The sequence below is a fragment of the Phascolarctos cinereus genome, unplaced genomic scaffold, assembly GCF_003287225.1.
Source record: "Phascolarctos cinereus isolate Bilbo 61053 unplaced genomic scaffold, phaCin_HiC Scaffold_4;HRSCAF=312, whole genome shotgun sequence".
Classification (NCBI taxonomy): Eukaryota; Metazoa; Chordata; class Mammalia; order Diprotodontia; family Phascolarctidae; genus Phascolarctos; species Phascolarctos cinereus.
This window is the reverse complement of record NW_027555847.1, coordinates 569247446-569264848: the sequence shown is the minus strand read 5'-3', so window position 1 is coordinate 569264848 and position 17403 is coordinate 569247446. Positions and strand designations below refer to the sequence as shown.

The 17403-nt window shown below is 39.1% G+C and overlaps 1 protein-coding gene across 2 annotated transcripts in view; it reads right to left on the bottom strand.

Annotated features, from left to right (window-relative positions):
* Positions 1-17403, bottom strand: part of F13A1 (coagulation factor XIII A chain) — a 194657-nt gene that overhangs the window by 112143 nt on the left and 65111 nt on the right. For both annotated transcript variants that reach the window (XM_020973813.2, XM_020973812.2), the window contains exon 4: positions 8863-9114. In XM_020973813.2, coding sequence (XP_020829472.1) covers positions 8863-9114 — 252 coding nt within the window. The remainder of the gene's footprint in view (positions 1-8862; positions 9115-17403) is intronic.

Sequence of the window (17403 nt, the reverse complement as noted above, 5' to 3'; positions counted from 1 at the left end):
CCCTTGCTGCTATACATTATTTTTCTTTGCACAGAAAAATATTGTTTGATCTCGTGAATATCAACTTGGACCTTCCTTCTTCTTTCTCTTTTATGGTGGTTCTGCACAAGCTTGGTTTAGAGCCCTGGAAACTACAATTATGGAAATTTCCAGGCAAGTCTTTTGATCATTACAGAATCAGAGAAACCAAGGACTTTGACTTTCAAAAAAGGCAGTAAGGGCATTGGGCCAAGAGTCCAGAGACCCAAGTTATTGCTGCTAGCTTTCTGTGTGATCTTGGGCAAGTCAATGAATCTATTTTTCTATCTGTAAAATAGGGTTAATAATACTCAGTGATTAGGGTTAATGATGCTCCATCAATCTTGAAGGGTTGTTATGAGGATCATAGCTTCTAGAGGTCAACTATTTCATTCCCCCACCCCCATTTTATAGATGAGGAAAGTAAGGTCATGAGAGGTAAAGTAACTTGACCAAGGTCATAAAGGATATTGAATGGGAGAGCCAGGAGCTAGGACTTCCAACTCCAAACCCAGCTGTCTTCGGTGGACTGGCACACAATAAAATGATGATGGGAAAGTATCTTGAAAATCATGAAGGGCTATGCAAATTTGGTAGTGTTATTAGCGGTGCAAGAAGTTGATAAATAACTGAGTATTCAAACAAAGCCCAGGTGTAGGACTTCTTACTCTGCTGACTTATACGTTCTTTACCTGGGAGTCAGCACCATTCTTAGAATGAGCCTTCACTGTCTGAGTCTTCCAGGCTACCACTGATAAGAGATAAACACTAGAGTTCTAATTAAGGTGAGGAGGGGATGTGGGTTCATTTGAATAACTGAATGGACTTCACCCACTGTTCTGGGAGTAACTCAGATCTAAAGGAAAATAAAATTTTATTTTGTAGAACAGATCTTTGTGAGTAAAAAGGTTGCCATTGAGTCAGCCATACTCCATTAAAACTACATAAAAATGAATAAATGAGGATGGGAATAGATATATTTCCTAGGGTCACAGTTGCAAGAAAATTATTATTACCCAGTGGATTCCTAGCAGACTAAATGAACTGTCTAGCTCATTCAGGACCTCAAATCTACTAAAATATATAGAATTATCTAGAACTCTTGCACAGTCAGAATAATAGGCTGAATATCCAGCCCTCAGAAACACTTTGTTTTTTGCTCCTGTTTGTAGTAAATAAAGCTGTGTGACTCTGGGCAAGTTGTTTAACCTCTTGGAATCTTGGTTTCCTCATTTATAAAATGGGGGTGATAATAACCCTTACCTCACAGGTTTGGTATGAGTATCAAATAAGATAGGCAGCTAAGTAGCTCAATGGATAGAGCATTGGGCCTAGAGTCCAGAAAACCTGAGTTCAAATCTAGTCTCTTTTTTGTTTTTTGTACTAACTTCCTAACTTTACTAACTGTGTAACCCAGGACAAGTCACTAAACCTCTGTTTGCCTTGGTGTCCTCATCAGTAAAATAGGGGCAATAGTAGCACCTGCCTCCCAGGGTTATCGTGCGGATCTAACGAGATAATTGCAAAACATTTAGCACAGTACCTAGCACATAATAAGTTCTATATTTACTATTATTGTTAATTTATTATTATATAAAATTTATTAATAATTTATTAACAATGATAATTATTAATATAAAGTGCTCTGCAAACCTTCAAAAGCTACATAAATACTAACTACTACTATCATTGGAAATCCTCATTTAAAACATGTAAGAAGGTGTTTTGTATGTGCTGTTTTCAGGAAACTGTGAGAGGTCCTTCTGGACCAGGTGGGAATGGGGAAATTCAAGAAATAGAGGGCCAGTGTTGGCAGCTAGAACCCAGTAGATGACGTAATGACATAATTGAGCCTCGTCCTGGAATGGCTAGTACGAAGGAGGAAGAGTACCATGGATCAGAGAGTGCTGAAGCAAGGAGCCCATAGCTCCATAGGTCTAGGTCTTAGTACTCCAATGTAAGAATCATCAGGTTCCTGCCTTGTCACTCTTTCTTTGGAACAAAGTCTGGCAGTGCTTATTAGTTCCTGGGCAACAAATTCAAATAAACAAGCATTTATTGAATGCTAAATATATGCCAGGCACTAAGCTATGTTCTAGAGATATAAAGAAAGACAAAAACAGTCCCTGCCCTCAGGGAGTGTATATTTTAACTAGGGGGACAACTAGTAAACAACTGCCATTGTTGTTCCTTCCTCCTTCTTGAAGGGACTGATGCTATCACAAGGGTGATGTCTTGACTTGCTCTGGCATTGTATTTAAGTGAGGCAGAGCTGCACAAAGTTACCAGCCTCACTCTCTCCTCCAAAGTCATGGAAGTCCAATGGCAAGACAAAGGTCAAGATGACTGGTGATGGCCCAGGATGCAATGGGTGCCCTTGGCCCTTCTAAATTAAAGTCTTTCCCAGGTCTCAGTTTGTCTAAGGCCACACATATTCAATGATTAAGGGCTGGGTAAGAGTTGAGACAAAAGATGGCCCAATTTACATCCCAAAGAGCAATCTGGGAGAGGAAGACCCTCAGAGTTTCTGACATAACAGAAAACAATTCCCATTTGCAATCTAAACTATGAAAACCTAAACAATGAGTCACAGAGGTTTGAGTTGGGGCTATTATTGGCCATTCAATGAAGTGATTTAATTTTAAGGTGGAGTCAAGTAGCTCCATAATGACTTTAAAAAGCCTGTTTTTTCAGAGCTATATTTCAAGAAATCAAAATGAAAAACAGGAAGAACAAAAAGCAAATTGTCCCAGCTTTGTTTTTAAAAAGAAAAGAAAAAGAACTGATACTGTCTGAATACAGACTGAAGCATACTATTTTCCACTTTTTTCTTTCTTTCTCTTTCTTTCTTTCTTGAATCTTGTACAAAATTACTAATAAGGAAATGTTTTACATGATTGCACATGTATAACTATATCAGATTGCTTATCATTTCAGAGAGGAGGGTGGGAAGGGATAGGATTTGGAACATAAAAGGAGGAGGAAGAGGAGGAGGAGGAGGAAGACAGAATAAGGAAGAAGGAAGAAGACAATAATTCCCAAAGAAAGAAGAAAGAGGAAGAAGAAGATGGAAGAAGGAAGAAAAAGACAGCAATTCCCAAAGAAGAAGGAGGAGAAAGAAGGAGGTGGAGGAAGAGAAAGAAGGAAGAAGGAGGAGAAGGAGAAGGAGAAAGAAAAAGAGGAGGAGGAGAAGAAAAAGGAGGAGGAGGAGGAGGAGGAGGAGGAGGAGGAAGAGGAGGAGGAGGAGAGGAGAAGAAGAAGAAGAAGAAGAAGAAGAAGAAGAAGAAGAAGAAGAAGAAGAAGAGACAACAATGATGATGATGACAATGACAACAGCAATGACAAGAATTCCCAAATTCTGTCCAAATTGGCAGGTTGGGTCCCCAGAGTCCACTGACTACTACTGTCAGATAACATGATAAAGGCATTAACAGAAAACATTCCCCTATGCACTTAGTTCACTCTTTTCCATAAATACGGCCTTCATGGGAGGAGAAAGCTTAAACTTAGACTACCATAATTGTAGTAAGGCATACATTTAAGAAATGAGTGTGACAAGGTTTAACTCACAACATCCACTCTGGAAGTCCTTCTTTCTGCATAGAGACTTCATGAAGAACCCTTGTTGTATATTGGAGATAAAGTCAGAGAAAAGGCGCTAGCATTGACAGGATGGGAAAAGGCTTCTTAAAAATGGGATCTTTAGCTCAGATTTGAAGAAAGCGAGGGACATCAGGAAGCAGAGATGAGGAGAGAGGGGATTCAAGGCATGGGAGATAGCCAATGAAAAGGAATAGAGTAGGAAGATAGAGTATCTCATGGGAGGAACCCCAAGAAGGCTAGTGCTGCTGCTTCATGAGTACCTAAACCTCTTTCTTTGTCTTCCCCTGTCTTGTCCATCCTGCTACCACCTGAGCCCTGCGTAACCATAGGCAATTCTTGATTCTCATCCTACCTATCTGACCACTCCTCTGTCTCCTTTTCTGGATCCTCTTCTATATGCCCTCTAACCATAAGTGTACTTCATGGTTTTGTCCGAGGCCCTCTTCTTTCTCTATACTACTTCATTTGGTGATCTCATCAGCTTCCATGGATTTAATTATCATCTCTATACTGAGGTTTCTCAAATCTACCTCTCCTGACCCAGTCTCTTTGCTGACCTCCAATCTTGCATCTCCAACTGCTTCTCATATCTTAAACTGGATGTTCAGTAGACATCTTAAACTCATCACGTCCAAAGCAGAACTCATTATCTTTCCCCCTAAATCCTCCCCACTCCTATCTTCCCTATTACTATAAAGGGAAACACCATCCCTCCCATTCCTTCAGGCTAACAACCAGGGAGTCATCTTGGATTCCTCATTATTTCTCAATCTCCCCCGACTCCAAACCCCATCCCCTATCCAATCTGTTGCCAAAGTCTCTTGATTTTATGTTCATAACATCTTTCAAATATGTCCCCATCTCTCCTCTGATTCTGCTACCATTCTAGTGCAGGTCCTCATCTTCTCACATCTGGATTGTTGCTGGTGAGTTTTCCTGCCCCTGTCTCTCTGAACTCCAACTTATTCTCCATTCAGCCACTAAAGTGATTTTCCTGAAGTGCAAGTCTGATCAAGTCACTTCACCCCCTCAACTCAATAAAATCCAAAGGCTCCCTATTGCCTCCAAGAGCAAATGCAAAATGCTCCATCTCACATTCAAAGCCCTTCATAGCCTAGCCCCCTGACTTTTCCAGTCTTCGTACACTTTACTCTCTGACGGTGGCCTTCTGACTGTTCCATAAACAAGATACTCTATCTCTTAGGTCTGGGCATTTTCTCTGGCTGTCTTCCATGCATGGACCATTCCCACTCCTCTACTCCACCTACTGTTCTTCTTGGCTTCCTTTAAGTCCCAACCAAAATCCTATCTTTTACTGGAAGATTTCTCCAACACTTCTTAGTCCTAGTGCCTTCCCTCTGATAATTATTTCTTATTTATCCTACTTGTAATAGCTTGCTTTGTATATATTTGTTTGCATGTTATTTCTCCTACTCGATTGTAAGCTTCTTGAGGACAGAGACTGTCTTTTGCTTATTTTTGCATGCCCAGCACTTAGCACAGTGCCTGGCACATAGTAGGTGCTTAAAAAATGTTGGCTGATTGAAGTCATTGAATCTGTCTGGGCTTCAGTTTCTCATCTGAGAGGGTGTTATATTAGATCATTTCTAAGGCCCCTTCTAGGATCCTCTGATAGTTTCTGATAGGTACCCAAGTTTCTCAAAACATTAGCCAAGGATCAAAGAGAAATTGGAAATGAAAACAGAACTACCAAAAATCCCTTAATGTTCTAACTATATGTGGCCCTGGGTGTCTCTCTTGTTGTTCAGTCATTTTTCAGTCATTTCCAACTTTTCAGGACCCTATTTGGATCAAATGGGCAAACTGGCAAAGACAGTGGAGTGGCTTGCCATTTCCTTCTCCAGCTCATTTCACAGATGAGGAAAGTGAGGCAGGGTTAAGTGACTTGCCCTCAACACACACCTAGTCAGTGTCAGAGGCCAGATTTGAACTCAGCAAGATGAATCTTCCTGACTCCAGGCAGAGCACTTTATCATCTCAGCTACTTAGCTGCCTCAGGGCAAGACTCTTTAATCTCTCTCAATATCAGTTTCCTCATCTATAAAATGGAGATGACGGATCAAATGAGATGATATGTGAAGCCCTTTACTAACCTTCAAGGGCTATATAAATGCTAATTCTCATTATTAATTAATTATTAGACCGCTTAACTATCATTGTTAATTAATTATTAGACCACAGAGGGACTAATCAGCAAACCTGGTAAAAAATGAACTAGCCAACGTGTTCTTGTCTTAAATAACTAGCAACACACAGTGTAGGTAGAGAAGAACAAGAAATCTCCTCCCACAGCCTTTAAGGCAGCTGGAGGGTGGCTTGAGTGGGGAGATCCCAGATGGTACAAACTTAAAGTATAAGCATGGAGACAGTGAGCATACCCAGGAAATGTTAATGGCCACTTGCTCCTAAGTCACTCTGTTTCTCTTCTGCCCAGCATGAACAGGCTGCAAGAAAATGCCAGGCTCCTTGTTTTTGTTATCATTTCTGCTGACACAACCTTAGAACATAAGGACTCCTTCCTGAGGGGATACACCATGGAGAATACTGCTCTTTCCCATCAGCTTCCATTTTTGTTGTTGTTCAGTCGTCTTCAGTTGTGTCCAACTATTTGGGGTTTTCTTGGCAAAGATACTTGGGGTGATTTGCCATTTCCTTCTCCAGGTCATTTTACAGATGAGGAAACTAAAGCAAACAGGGCTAAGTGACTTGTTCAGGGTCACATAGCTAGTAAGTGTTTGAGGCCAGATTTGAACTCAGGTATTCCTGATTCCAAGCTTGGTGTTCTATCCACTGCACCAACTAGCTGCCCATATTGATGCCTCTATCTAGTTTATTTTCCTGACTCAGTTTCTTTCAATGCCTGGCAATCCACGAAAAGTTTAGCTTCTTTTTCTCCCTCCTTTCTCCTCTCTAAGTCTTCTCTCCTACTTCTTGGCTACTCAAGGAAGCAGATTACTCCCATTAGTTTCCCGGTTCAAATCAAATTATACCTTTGTCAGTTTTTTGACTTCCTCTTCTATTCCAGGGTTCTTAACCTATTATATGTCATGGGACCCCCTTCTTAGAATAATGTTTCTAAATGCCTAAAATAGCATTATAGAGGAAACCAATTATACCAAAATACAGTTATCAAAATATTTTAGTTCATTAATATCCAATTAAGAACCCTCTTATAAAAATGTTTCAATTCAGTTTTAACACACAAAACGTCTCTCCCATTACTTACTGCTCTGTTTCCTCTAGGTCTATGGACCGCACTAAGCTTCTCCTTTATTGTTCACTCCAGGCCCTGATGACTTATTCCTTATAAATTAGCACATACAGGTACAGTCATTTACTTTAAATATACAGAAGGGTTATAGAGTTATCTCCAAATAGCTAATTCCAGGACACTCATCTTTAGATAGGTCTCCTTTCAGAGTTGTGCCCTAGAGGACCATGCAGGGCAGACCCAGACAGCGAATGGAGTGAAGAAGAATATTTCATTTTCCCCTTCCCACCTGTACCTCCCACACACACCCAGAATGTAAAAATACCCTGAGCATTTCAGTATGCATTTGCATAAATCTGTTTCCAAGGGCATGGGAAAAAGAAGGAAGTGTGGAATTAACACTTCGAAACATAGACTAAGGAAACATATGAGACTAAACAAAATAAATTTTGATCACATACCTAAAAAATTCCCTCAATATCAAAGTCTCCATAATTTCCAATCTTTTCTATGGTCCGTTTATTTTATCCTTTCTCATGTCATTGTTATTCAGACATATGCTGTTTTTAATCATAAAAAGTCAACACTGTTTTATAAAGAAATTACGTGTACAACCAATTAGAGAAAGTCACATCCTTAGCGCCCATAGTTACTGATCAAGAAAGAAATGCTTTCAGTGCTTATAAGTGTCTTTGATTATGCAGAGAAATAGAAGTGGGTGAGGAGAAAAATGGTACAGCTTTCTATAGGCATACCCCTGCTTAATGGCATTAATTGGTTCTGTGAAAGCATGAGGTTAGGTTAATGTTATAGGGACGTTTAGTTCCATGGAACAATGTTATAAATAGGAGATAAGTTCCTGGGAAACCAAAATTAAGGCTATAAACATTCCTCCATCTCTAACCTGAGTGCCAATGCCACACAATAATAGACGTCAACTTCTGCGAATTGACTGGAAGACAATGCTATTGAAAATAAGATACAATTTTGAATTTCATATGGCTAAGTTAGTTTCTCAGTGTCCTGAGGCTGGCCAGCTACCTTACAAACATGTACTGAGTCACAAGGCCAGGGAGAAAAATGACTCTGTGTAGCCCAATGCAACTCGTCGCCACTACTCTAACAAACAATTCAAAATACTAATCCTAAAGAGAGTAGGTCACTAGCCTCAGTATATATGTAATATCCCATGTAAGAAAACCAGCATGTTCACTTAAAAAAACATTGAGATGGATCATTCAAAACCAATAAAAATGTTAACATGTTTTGAAAGAATGTGGAAATGAAATGATTTGTGTTTATTATAATTATTCACATTTATAAATGCAATAATAAGACTCAAAGGGTACTTGTGAGCCTCAAAACTGTGCTTTCATGAGATAGGAAGATATGAGCTATGTGTGAGAACTATGAAGAAAAATGCAAAGATCTCTATGAAACAACATAAAATTTAAAAGAACAACAACCTTGAACTGAACATTGATTATGATCACACAAGAGAAAAAAAATAAATGGGAATGAGTGCACAGAGAATCCTGATAGAGACTTAGGGTCAGAACATTTCATGTATGGAAATTAACTTACTTAAATTTAAATGGTTATGAAACAGGTTGTATTGACATTAAGCTTATAATGGATTATCAGGAAAAAAAAAGAAAATAGGAGGAAGGCTATGAGAATCAATGGGTACTGGGAAAGAGGCTTGGTTATTCTGCTCATTTGAAGTCAGAGGCAACTATAATATCAACTTTGAAAGTCGGCACACATGCCCTGAGTTTCATCATTGGGGTCATAACGAATGTATATACTTATTTAGTGTAGTAATGTCTAATACTTAATAGGCAGCTATTGGGAGCTTATGGCTCTTTTTTTCTTTTCTTTTCTTTTTTTTTAAGCTATGGTCAGTCTCTCTGCAAAACACTTCCTTTTTTACCAAGACTGATAGATTAGAAATAAATTAATTACAGCATATTCATGAGAGAGAAAAAATGTATAACATATCCCCTCACCTTCACACCAAGGATTGAAGAGAATGTAAGTATCAATTGCTGGATTTCTGTTTGTTCGGATGATGCCATGGGGTGTCCAGACGGCAACATACATGCGGAATTTCCCCACGATGCAATTTGGGGAGGATTGGACAGACAGGCGGACAGACTGGTTCTCTTTCAAAATTATCTTTGCTCCCCACTTTCCACTTTGAAACTCTGACACGATGGGAACAGGAATGTAGGTCCCTTTATTTTCCTGAGGGTAGCGACCTATTTAAAAAAAAAGAAATAAATAAAGGAAAAAAACATAAAAAGTAGAATTCAGTAAGAATTTTCAAGCTGCTCCTACTTTACATGTACATTGTGCTCAGCGATGTAAAGACACACAACTGGGATTAAAAAAAAACAGGAACACAGAATTTTAGTTATCAAGAGACTCTCTTCCCATTAAACTGTGACCTTAGGAGGACAGTAAAGTAAGAATTTTGAGCCTTATTCTTAGCTCCAGTGGTGACTTGGTGTCTCCATAAATGAATCAGTTCTGTGTGTCTATGCTAATCTGTTATAAGCAGAATCTCCTATTCTTTGAAGACTTTCTTTTTTAAAAATACAGATAAATATCATCTTCCAGAAGCAATTTGACAAGGATAGAATCTCAATTTTTACTAAATTGGCTATATTACTTAAAATCAATTTCCCAATCTACCAGAGCAGGAGATTCAGCAGTCTTGGTCCCTTCCCTCTCCGTGGTGAATTCGTACCTGACAAGAGCTGTGTCCTCTCCCTTTTTGCAGAGGTGGGTGACTATGAGTATGGAATATTTCTTATTTTTTTCAAACACGATTGATACATTGGTTGGTTTTGGTGAATTAAAAAAAAATTTAAGAGATGGCTTTCTGATGAGGGGAAGAGTTTTACTCAGATATTAAGGTAAGATAAAAACAAAAGAAATTCACAATAGGCAGCAGGGTGTAATGGATAGAGAACCAGTCTCAGAGTCAGGAAGACTTAGCTTCAGGTTCAGACCTGGCTTCAACCCTGCCTATGGGACCTACTGCCGCGTAGCCCTGGGCAAGTCGTTTATTCTTGGTGCCATCGGGAAACTCTCTAAGACGATCAATTGCACAAGTGTCTGACTTTACATGGGGAGAGGGAGTTCCTTAAGAGCAGGGGTTCCCTATCCTAGGGAAATCACAGGTCTGGGTTTCCCCCTCAAAAAACAACAAGAGTCAATTAAAATAAGATTTGAGAGGGAGGGAAGGAGGGAGGGGGGAGGGAGAGAGAGAGAGAGAGAGAGAGAGAGAGAGAGAGAGAGAGAGAGAGAGAGAGAGAGAGAGAGAGAGAGAGAGAGAGAGAGAGAGAGAGAACAAGAACTTATACCTAATATTGCAAGGAGGGAAGTGTTCTCCTATCCTACAATTCTTTCTTTTTGACCCTGCCCCCAAACCCTTTTATGTGCATTAACCCCTAAATGTTTCTCTCTGTACTGAATGGTTTGGGTAGTTGTTTTGGCAGTTTACATGTTTTAGGCTGCTAAACAGTGCAGCGGATAAAACATTAGGCATGGAAGCAGAAAGATCTGAGTTTAAATCTGACCTTAGACACTTGCTAGCTATTTGACTCTGGACATTTCACTTAACCTCTATCTCCCTCAGTTTCCTCAGTTGTCATCTCCAGTCATTCTGACCTACATCTCACCAGATGGCTCCTGAGGAGAAAGTGTGGCTGGTGACTTTGCACTGCCATCCCTCACTTACATCCAAGTCACTTGCAGGTTATGGCATCACCTTCCTGATATCATGATCTTCTTCAGAATGAAGGACAAACAACACAACAACAACAACAACAACAATTGTATAACGGGTATAATAATAACATTTGCCTTCCAGTGTTGTTGTGAGGATCAAATGAGAAAAGATTTGTAAATCACTTAGCACAGTGCCTGGCATATAATAGGTACTATATAAGTGCATCATGATGATGATGATGATGATGATGATGATAATGTTAAGTTACAGGGAAATGAAAGAAGCTGAAAGTTATTTTTACTTGATGACCCAACACAAGATGTATCACAACTCAGCTACAGCTCAGCTTATTTTTCTTCTCCCCAAGAGACCACATCCAGGGGTGGGGAACCTGTGGCCTCAGGTGACGACTGGATTCAGTCAAAGGGCTACGCTTGAAGACCTAGAGGGCCACATGTGGCCTCAAGGCCTCAGGTTCCCCACCCTTGATTCTAGTCGATTATGCTTTTTTTTTTTGACAGATGAGGAGACTAAAGTTCGGATAAATCAAATAAATGACTTATCCAAGGTTATGTGATTAATAAACCAATCAAATCCAAGTTTCAAACCCAAATTTTCTGAACCCAAGGCCAGTGTTCTTTTCATTATGCCTTTCTAGTATTTTTTTCTATCACAATGGTTGACTACTTTATGGTTAGAGGTCAGTGGAAGAGTATAGTTATTCATTGTGCGGAATAGTTATATCCTCCTAAAAGTACTTTTTTTTTTTACCATGGTTTTCTTTTCTTTTCCTTTTTTTTTCTAGCCAAAGACAAAGTTTATTAGAACATCCGTCATATTGGGCAGACTCTTAACAAGTCTGAACATTAGTAAGCTATAGGTTAGATTATAAGAATCTGAGCAGTGAGATATTAAGAATCTAAGCCAAAGAAAGTACTTTTTAAAAGTCAGTTTTGCCATGGTTTCATTATAATTTTACCTATGTATTATACCTGAGTTCTTGGGCTCAAATCCTAAAAGTTTATTGATTAGTGATCTCATTTGGGTCTTAGACTTTAAAACATCTTAAGAAATTTACTATTCATAAATGAAAAATATCATATTTGGATTAAAATAATCAGCTATATAAGTACAGGATGGTTATGGCCAGACAACAGATCATATGGATAGATCTGAGATTTTAGTTGTTCACAAACTGTCTACATTGTGACATTACATAGGAAGAAAGCCAACAAACTCTTAGGCTACATTAATAAAAACACAGTATTGCTAACCAGAGAGCTGACAGTCCTATTGCACTCTCTTCTGATCAGATTACTTGATTATTGGGTTCTGTTTCAAAGAAATTGACAAACTGGAGTGCCTCCAGAAAACTGGGCTAGTCCAGAACTAATGGTTGTGATTTAGGAAGACCAACGGAAAGAAGGGGGGATGTTTGGTCTGCAGAACAGAAACCTTAGCTCGGTCCCACTATCTTCAAATTTTTTTTTAATTTCTTAGCTCGATCTCACTATCTTCAAATTTTTAATTTTTTTTTTAATTTTTAGGCAATTGGGGTTAAGTGACTTGCCCAGGGTCACACAGCTAGTAAGTGTCAAGTTTTTGGTCTGAGGCTGGATTTGAACTCAAGTCCTCCTGACTCCAAGGCTCTATCCACTCCACCACCTAGCTGCCCCTATCTTCAAATATTTAAAAAAGTCTTGTGTGGTAACAGCCACATGGTGCAATGACCGATTCTGACAGACTTAGCTCTTCTTAGCAATACAATGATCTAGAACAATTGCAAGAGACTCAAGATGGAATATGCTATCCATATCTAGAGGAAAAAACTATGGCTTCTGAATGCAGATCGAAGCGCACTATTCTGTCTCTCTTTGTTTTCTTTCTCATGGTTTTTCCCTTTTGTTCTGATTCTTCTTTTACAACATGACTAATGTGGAAATATGTTCAATATGATTGTACGTGTATAGTCTATATCAGATTGCATGCTGTCTTGGAAAGGGGGGAGGGGAAAATAATTTGGTACTCAAAATCTTATAAAAGTGAGTATTGAAAACTATCTTGACATGTAATTGGAAAAACATAAAATACTATTAAGAAAAAAAGCTATTGTGTGTAAGAGACCTATAATAATATATACTACTACTACTACTAATAATAATAAATTAAATAATAATAAAGAGGCGAAATAGAGGTTGCCAGATCCATTTTTCCCTCTCCAGTGTTTTTAATGCCTCCTAATGGCTTACTGGGGTTTCAGGGCCATTTGCATTGCCAGGAAATAGTTTATGGTTTGGTCTTTTTCAGTTGCACCTGATTTTTCATGACTCGTTTTTAGGGGTTCTCTTGGCAAAGATACTGGAGTGGTTGGCCATTTCCTTCTCCAGTTCATTTTACAGTTGAGGAAATTGAGGCAAACGGGGTTAAGTAACTTGCCCAGAGTCACACAGCTAGACGTGTCTGAGGTAGAATTTGATCTCAGGTCTTTCTGACTCCAGACCCGGTACTCTATTCACTGTGCCACCAAGATGCCCAGGAACTACTTACCCATAGGGATAACAAGAATGGAAGGGACAGATAGGAAGAGATGGGTTTGTCCTCAGCCTAAGAAGGCCTAAATCATTTGAAAGTAATAACCACACAGAGGGGCACCTGGCATTCATTCTGAGTAGGGGAAGAAGTGAGAGGAACCTTTTCTCTACATAGATAGGATTTGTTACAAGGGACTTTCTGTTGAAAGGATCAAAGTTGAAAGTACAAATAATTGCTTCTATTATCTCCTGAGAGGCAGACGTCTTGGGACTTTTCAGCATCAGAGAAGTGCAGGTTAGCCAGAGGCATGGGACCTCAATGGTCTTAACACTAAACAATTCTCTAAAATCAACAATAGCTTTAGAGACAGAAACAAAAGCAGGGCAAAGCCCCAACGAATGGCAGCCAAGAAGACTGACATAGGAGTAGGTAAGGTAAGAACACAGATGCTAAGGATGGTGCTTCAGCAGATGACAGCTAGCTGTGCCCCACTGGGCCAGTGGAGTGAAGAGTCTCTCAAGCCCTGCAGGACTGGATTCAGGGTGGAGAAAAGGAGTGGAGGAAACAGGTAGCCATGGGGATGCAGGCAGGTGGAGTGTTTTCACCTGCAATGCCAGGCAGATGGCTGAAACTCTCCCTTACCCTAGAATGTGAATTTGGCAGGGAGTTGTTCCATTCCATACCGTTGCATGAGCACGTGGGAGAATACAGCCATTTGTGTAGAAGGGGTGAGGTTAGGGAGGGAGGGATGAGAATGATTCCATTTCTTAGCTCTTCCTTCTCATTTCTTTTGCTTCAATTCTTGGTATTTCTGTCTCAGCTGCATACTTTGTTATTTGATTTTTGATTCCTCTTTGGTTTGTGTAGAAAATATGCTGGATGGGGCTCAAAGGATGCCCCACCATTGAACCCAAATTGCAGCATTCTTCCAGAGGCGGGGAGGGGGGAATGCCTATCACAAGGATTCGGCTTGTTCTACTTGATCAATGAACCAAGAGCAATGAAATTTGCAGAAAAGAAGATCAGTTTGATGTAAATGCAACTTTTCTAACAATTAAAGCTATCAAAAAATGAAATGAGCCACTTCAGAAGGTAGTGGGGATACTTATCACCAAAGATCTCCAAGTTGACACTGGTGAATATTATAAAGGGAATTCTTGCTCAGGTATGATTTAGACCAGAAGGTCTGAGATCCTTGCCTTCTCAGACTAAAGAAACCTCAGATATTACATATTTCAAGGTCCCCTCAGCTAAGGATTCAAAAAGCCAAAGGATGAGGAGGGAGCTTTTCATTTCTCTTCCAAAAAGGTAAACTGGACTAAAACCCTGTGATCTTTCCCTAATCTCAAAAAATTCATCTTTTTTGACTAACCCATCTTTCTTATACCATTCTATATCCCTTCCTGTCTTCAATGGAAGTTAAAAACAGCTAATCACTGCCCTTTTGATAGCCTTTGAACTTGGAAACTATAATTCTGACTCTTCCTGGAAGCCAGTTGGAGATCTCACCCCTAACTCTCAGGGAGATTTGATCCCAAACATAAAAAAACAAAAACAAAAACAGACAAACAAACAAACAAAAAAACCAAAACCAAAAAAAAAACCCTAACAAAATTTTTAACATTAAAGTGTTCCTTTTTGAATACTGAGGTCTTTGGGAACTGTGATTTAGTGTTGAAATACAACTTTAAAAATATATTTATTTCTTGTTCTCTATTTCTTCTTTTCATCCCACTTATGAACACATCAAAAATATTTTTGAATTTGTCGAGCGAGCTTAAAGATCATATTCAGGCATCTGATATAGTTGCTGGAGTGCAGGAGCAGAGGCCAATGATCATCTTTGACATTTATGTAGTAGTTTATCTTTTCATACAGTATTCTCTATGTAGGGAGATGTCCTTTTGTTCATTTCACAGGAATGAAACTGAGGCTCAAGGTACTTAAAGGACATGAGCTATCACAATCAAGCAGGGAGAAGTCAGGCATGCTAGCCCCATTCTCTGTTTTACCTAAAAGCTCACACTTTGGTAATCATTTCTTAATCCTTTTCATCTTTCTTCATTTATGTTTTGTTATGATCTCCTGGGCTTTTATGTCAGGAGAGGTTTGGTGGCAAACTTCCTGCCCTGCTTAGTACTGTATATTTTTAATCTGAGGTAGTTTTTAGTTGCATCAGCTGCTATGTGAAACATCTTAATAAATGAACTGTGGACCCATAGCTGGGAAGTTTGTCTTTGATGTCTATGATTCGGCAGAGTGAAGAGGGCAGCAATGCTTCTAGGAAAAGGGCCAACCAAGCCACCAGCTTGAGAGCTAAGGAGAAGGTGGGCAGAAGCGCTTTATGGTTTTGGTCCTCTTTGCATAAACAATTCCTAGTAGCCCTGTCGACCCCCAAAAAGGAGATGGATACACATTATTGAAGGTATTGTTAAGACCACTCTGAAAATGGCAGTTCTATTATTTTTTTAGGCCCTGCAGCTAGACTTGTACTTTAAAAAAAAAAAAGGAGTTCCCTTTTCTAATTTTTCTATGTCACTGGTCATAATAAACAATTCACAGGAATTTACGTCATTAATTTATGCAATCAGCTTTCTACACCACTCTTACACTACAGATATGGCTAGGACAGGAATAACTTTAAGTATTCTGTATTATAGGGGACAAATTATGGGTGGGGTGTGTGTGGGGTGTGTGTGTGTGTGTGTGTGTGTGTGTGTGTGTGTGTGTGTATGCATCTCTACACAGTATGCACAAAACAATCTGAATAAGAAAAAGAAAATAATGAGTATGGGTGACCTGGTCCTTATACCTAGAATAATTTATGGACTTGTTCACTCACCCCGGCCATCATTCATTTAACCCTAGAAGTAATAAGCACCTAGTATGGATTCAGCACTATGGACAAGGTGAGGGGGAGACTCAATTCAATCCCAATTCAACACTTGCTAAGTACCTACTTTGTGCAAGGCACTGTGCTAGACACTGGAGATGCCAAGAACAGTGTTTTCCCTCAAGGGACTTACATTCTACTGGTAGGGGGAAGAAAGCATAGCACAGTGCAGAAAGCATTGGACTAGCAGTCAGGAAGACTGGGTTTTATTTTATGACTGTCACTTATAAACTTGACAAAATTGCTTCACACCTTTGAACCTCAGTTTCCTCATATGTAAAATAAAGGGTCTGGCTAAGTTATATGTGTGTGTGTGTATATACACACACATACATATATGTATATATGTATGTGTAAATTCTATATATTATATAGTAACATGCATATGTATGTGTGTATGTTGTTGTTGTTGTTGTCCTTTGTTATTGAAGAGGACCATGACATCAGGAAGATGATGCCATGACTTGCAAGTGAATTGGATTTAAGTGAGGAGAGCTGTGCAGAGTCACTAGCCTCACTTTCTCCTCTCCAGTTATCTGGGTCCAGAGGCCAGATATGGATCAGGATGACTGGAGATGGCCGTGTGTGTGTGTGTGTGTGTGTGTGTGTGTGTGTGTGTGTGTGTGCGTGTATACTGTATATATGTGTATATTTATACACACAAAATTTAGCTAGGCTCTTTTATGTGTGTGTATATGTTTGTATGTATATAGCATATATACATATATATGTATATAGACACACTGTACATATACTATATGTATGTGTATGCTATATATGTACACATAACACAAATACATATATAGTATATATACACATTATATATCCATACCTACATATAAACATATGTATATATGCTATATATGTATACATATATGTGTATACATGCATGTTTGTGATTCCTTTTAGCTCTTGTATTTTATAGATATGTGGAAAGTCATAGTTTCCTATAACTCAGTTTTCATTTTTAAAGGTTTGTATATTTTACAAATCCATCTAGAAGTTTCATACTTATTGTGATCAAAGTAGCATCACAAATATAACACAGAACTGAGATTGCATATAGCTTGTGAACTAGTGAGGACACCAGTCTTACTAGAGGTTCGTGCAGGGGAATAAGGAAGTTATTGTAGGTGATGGAGAGCCACAATTGGTGCCTGAGCGAGTGGTGAGTATAATTAAAACAAAATAGGAAAATGAGTATGTCAGTCATACATAAGATAGAGTGACTGGAGACAGACTGAAAGGAGGTTAACTGAGTAGGTAGCTAAGGGAAGCAGCAAGGTGCCGGACTTGGTGTCAAAAGCCTAATTCAAATCCTGACTCCATTATTTATTACCTGTGCAATTTTGGTCAAACCATTTCACTTTATGGGGCCTTAGTTTC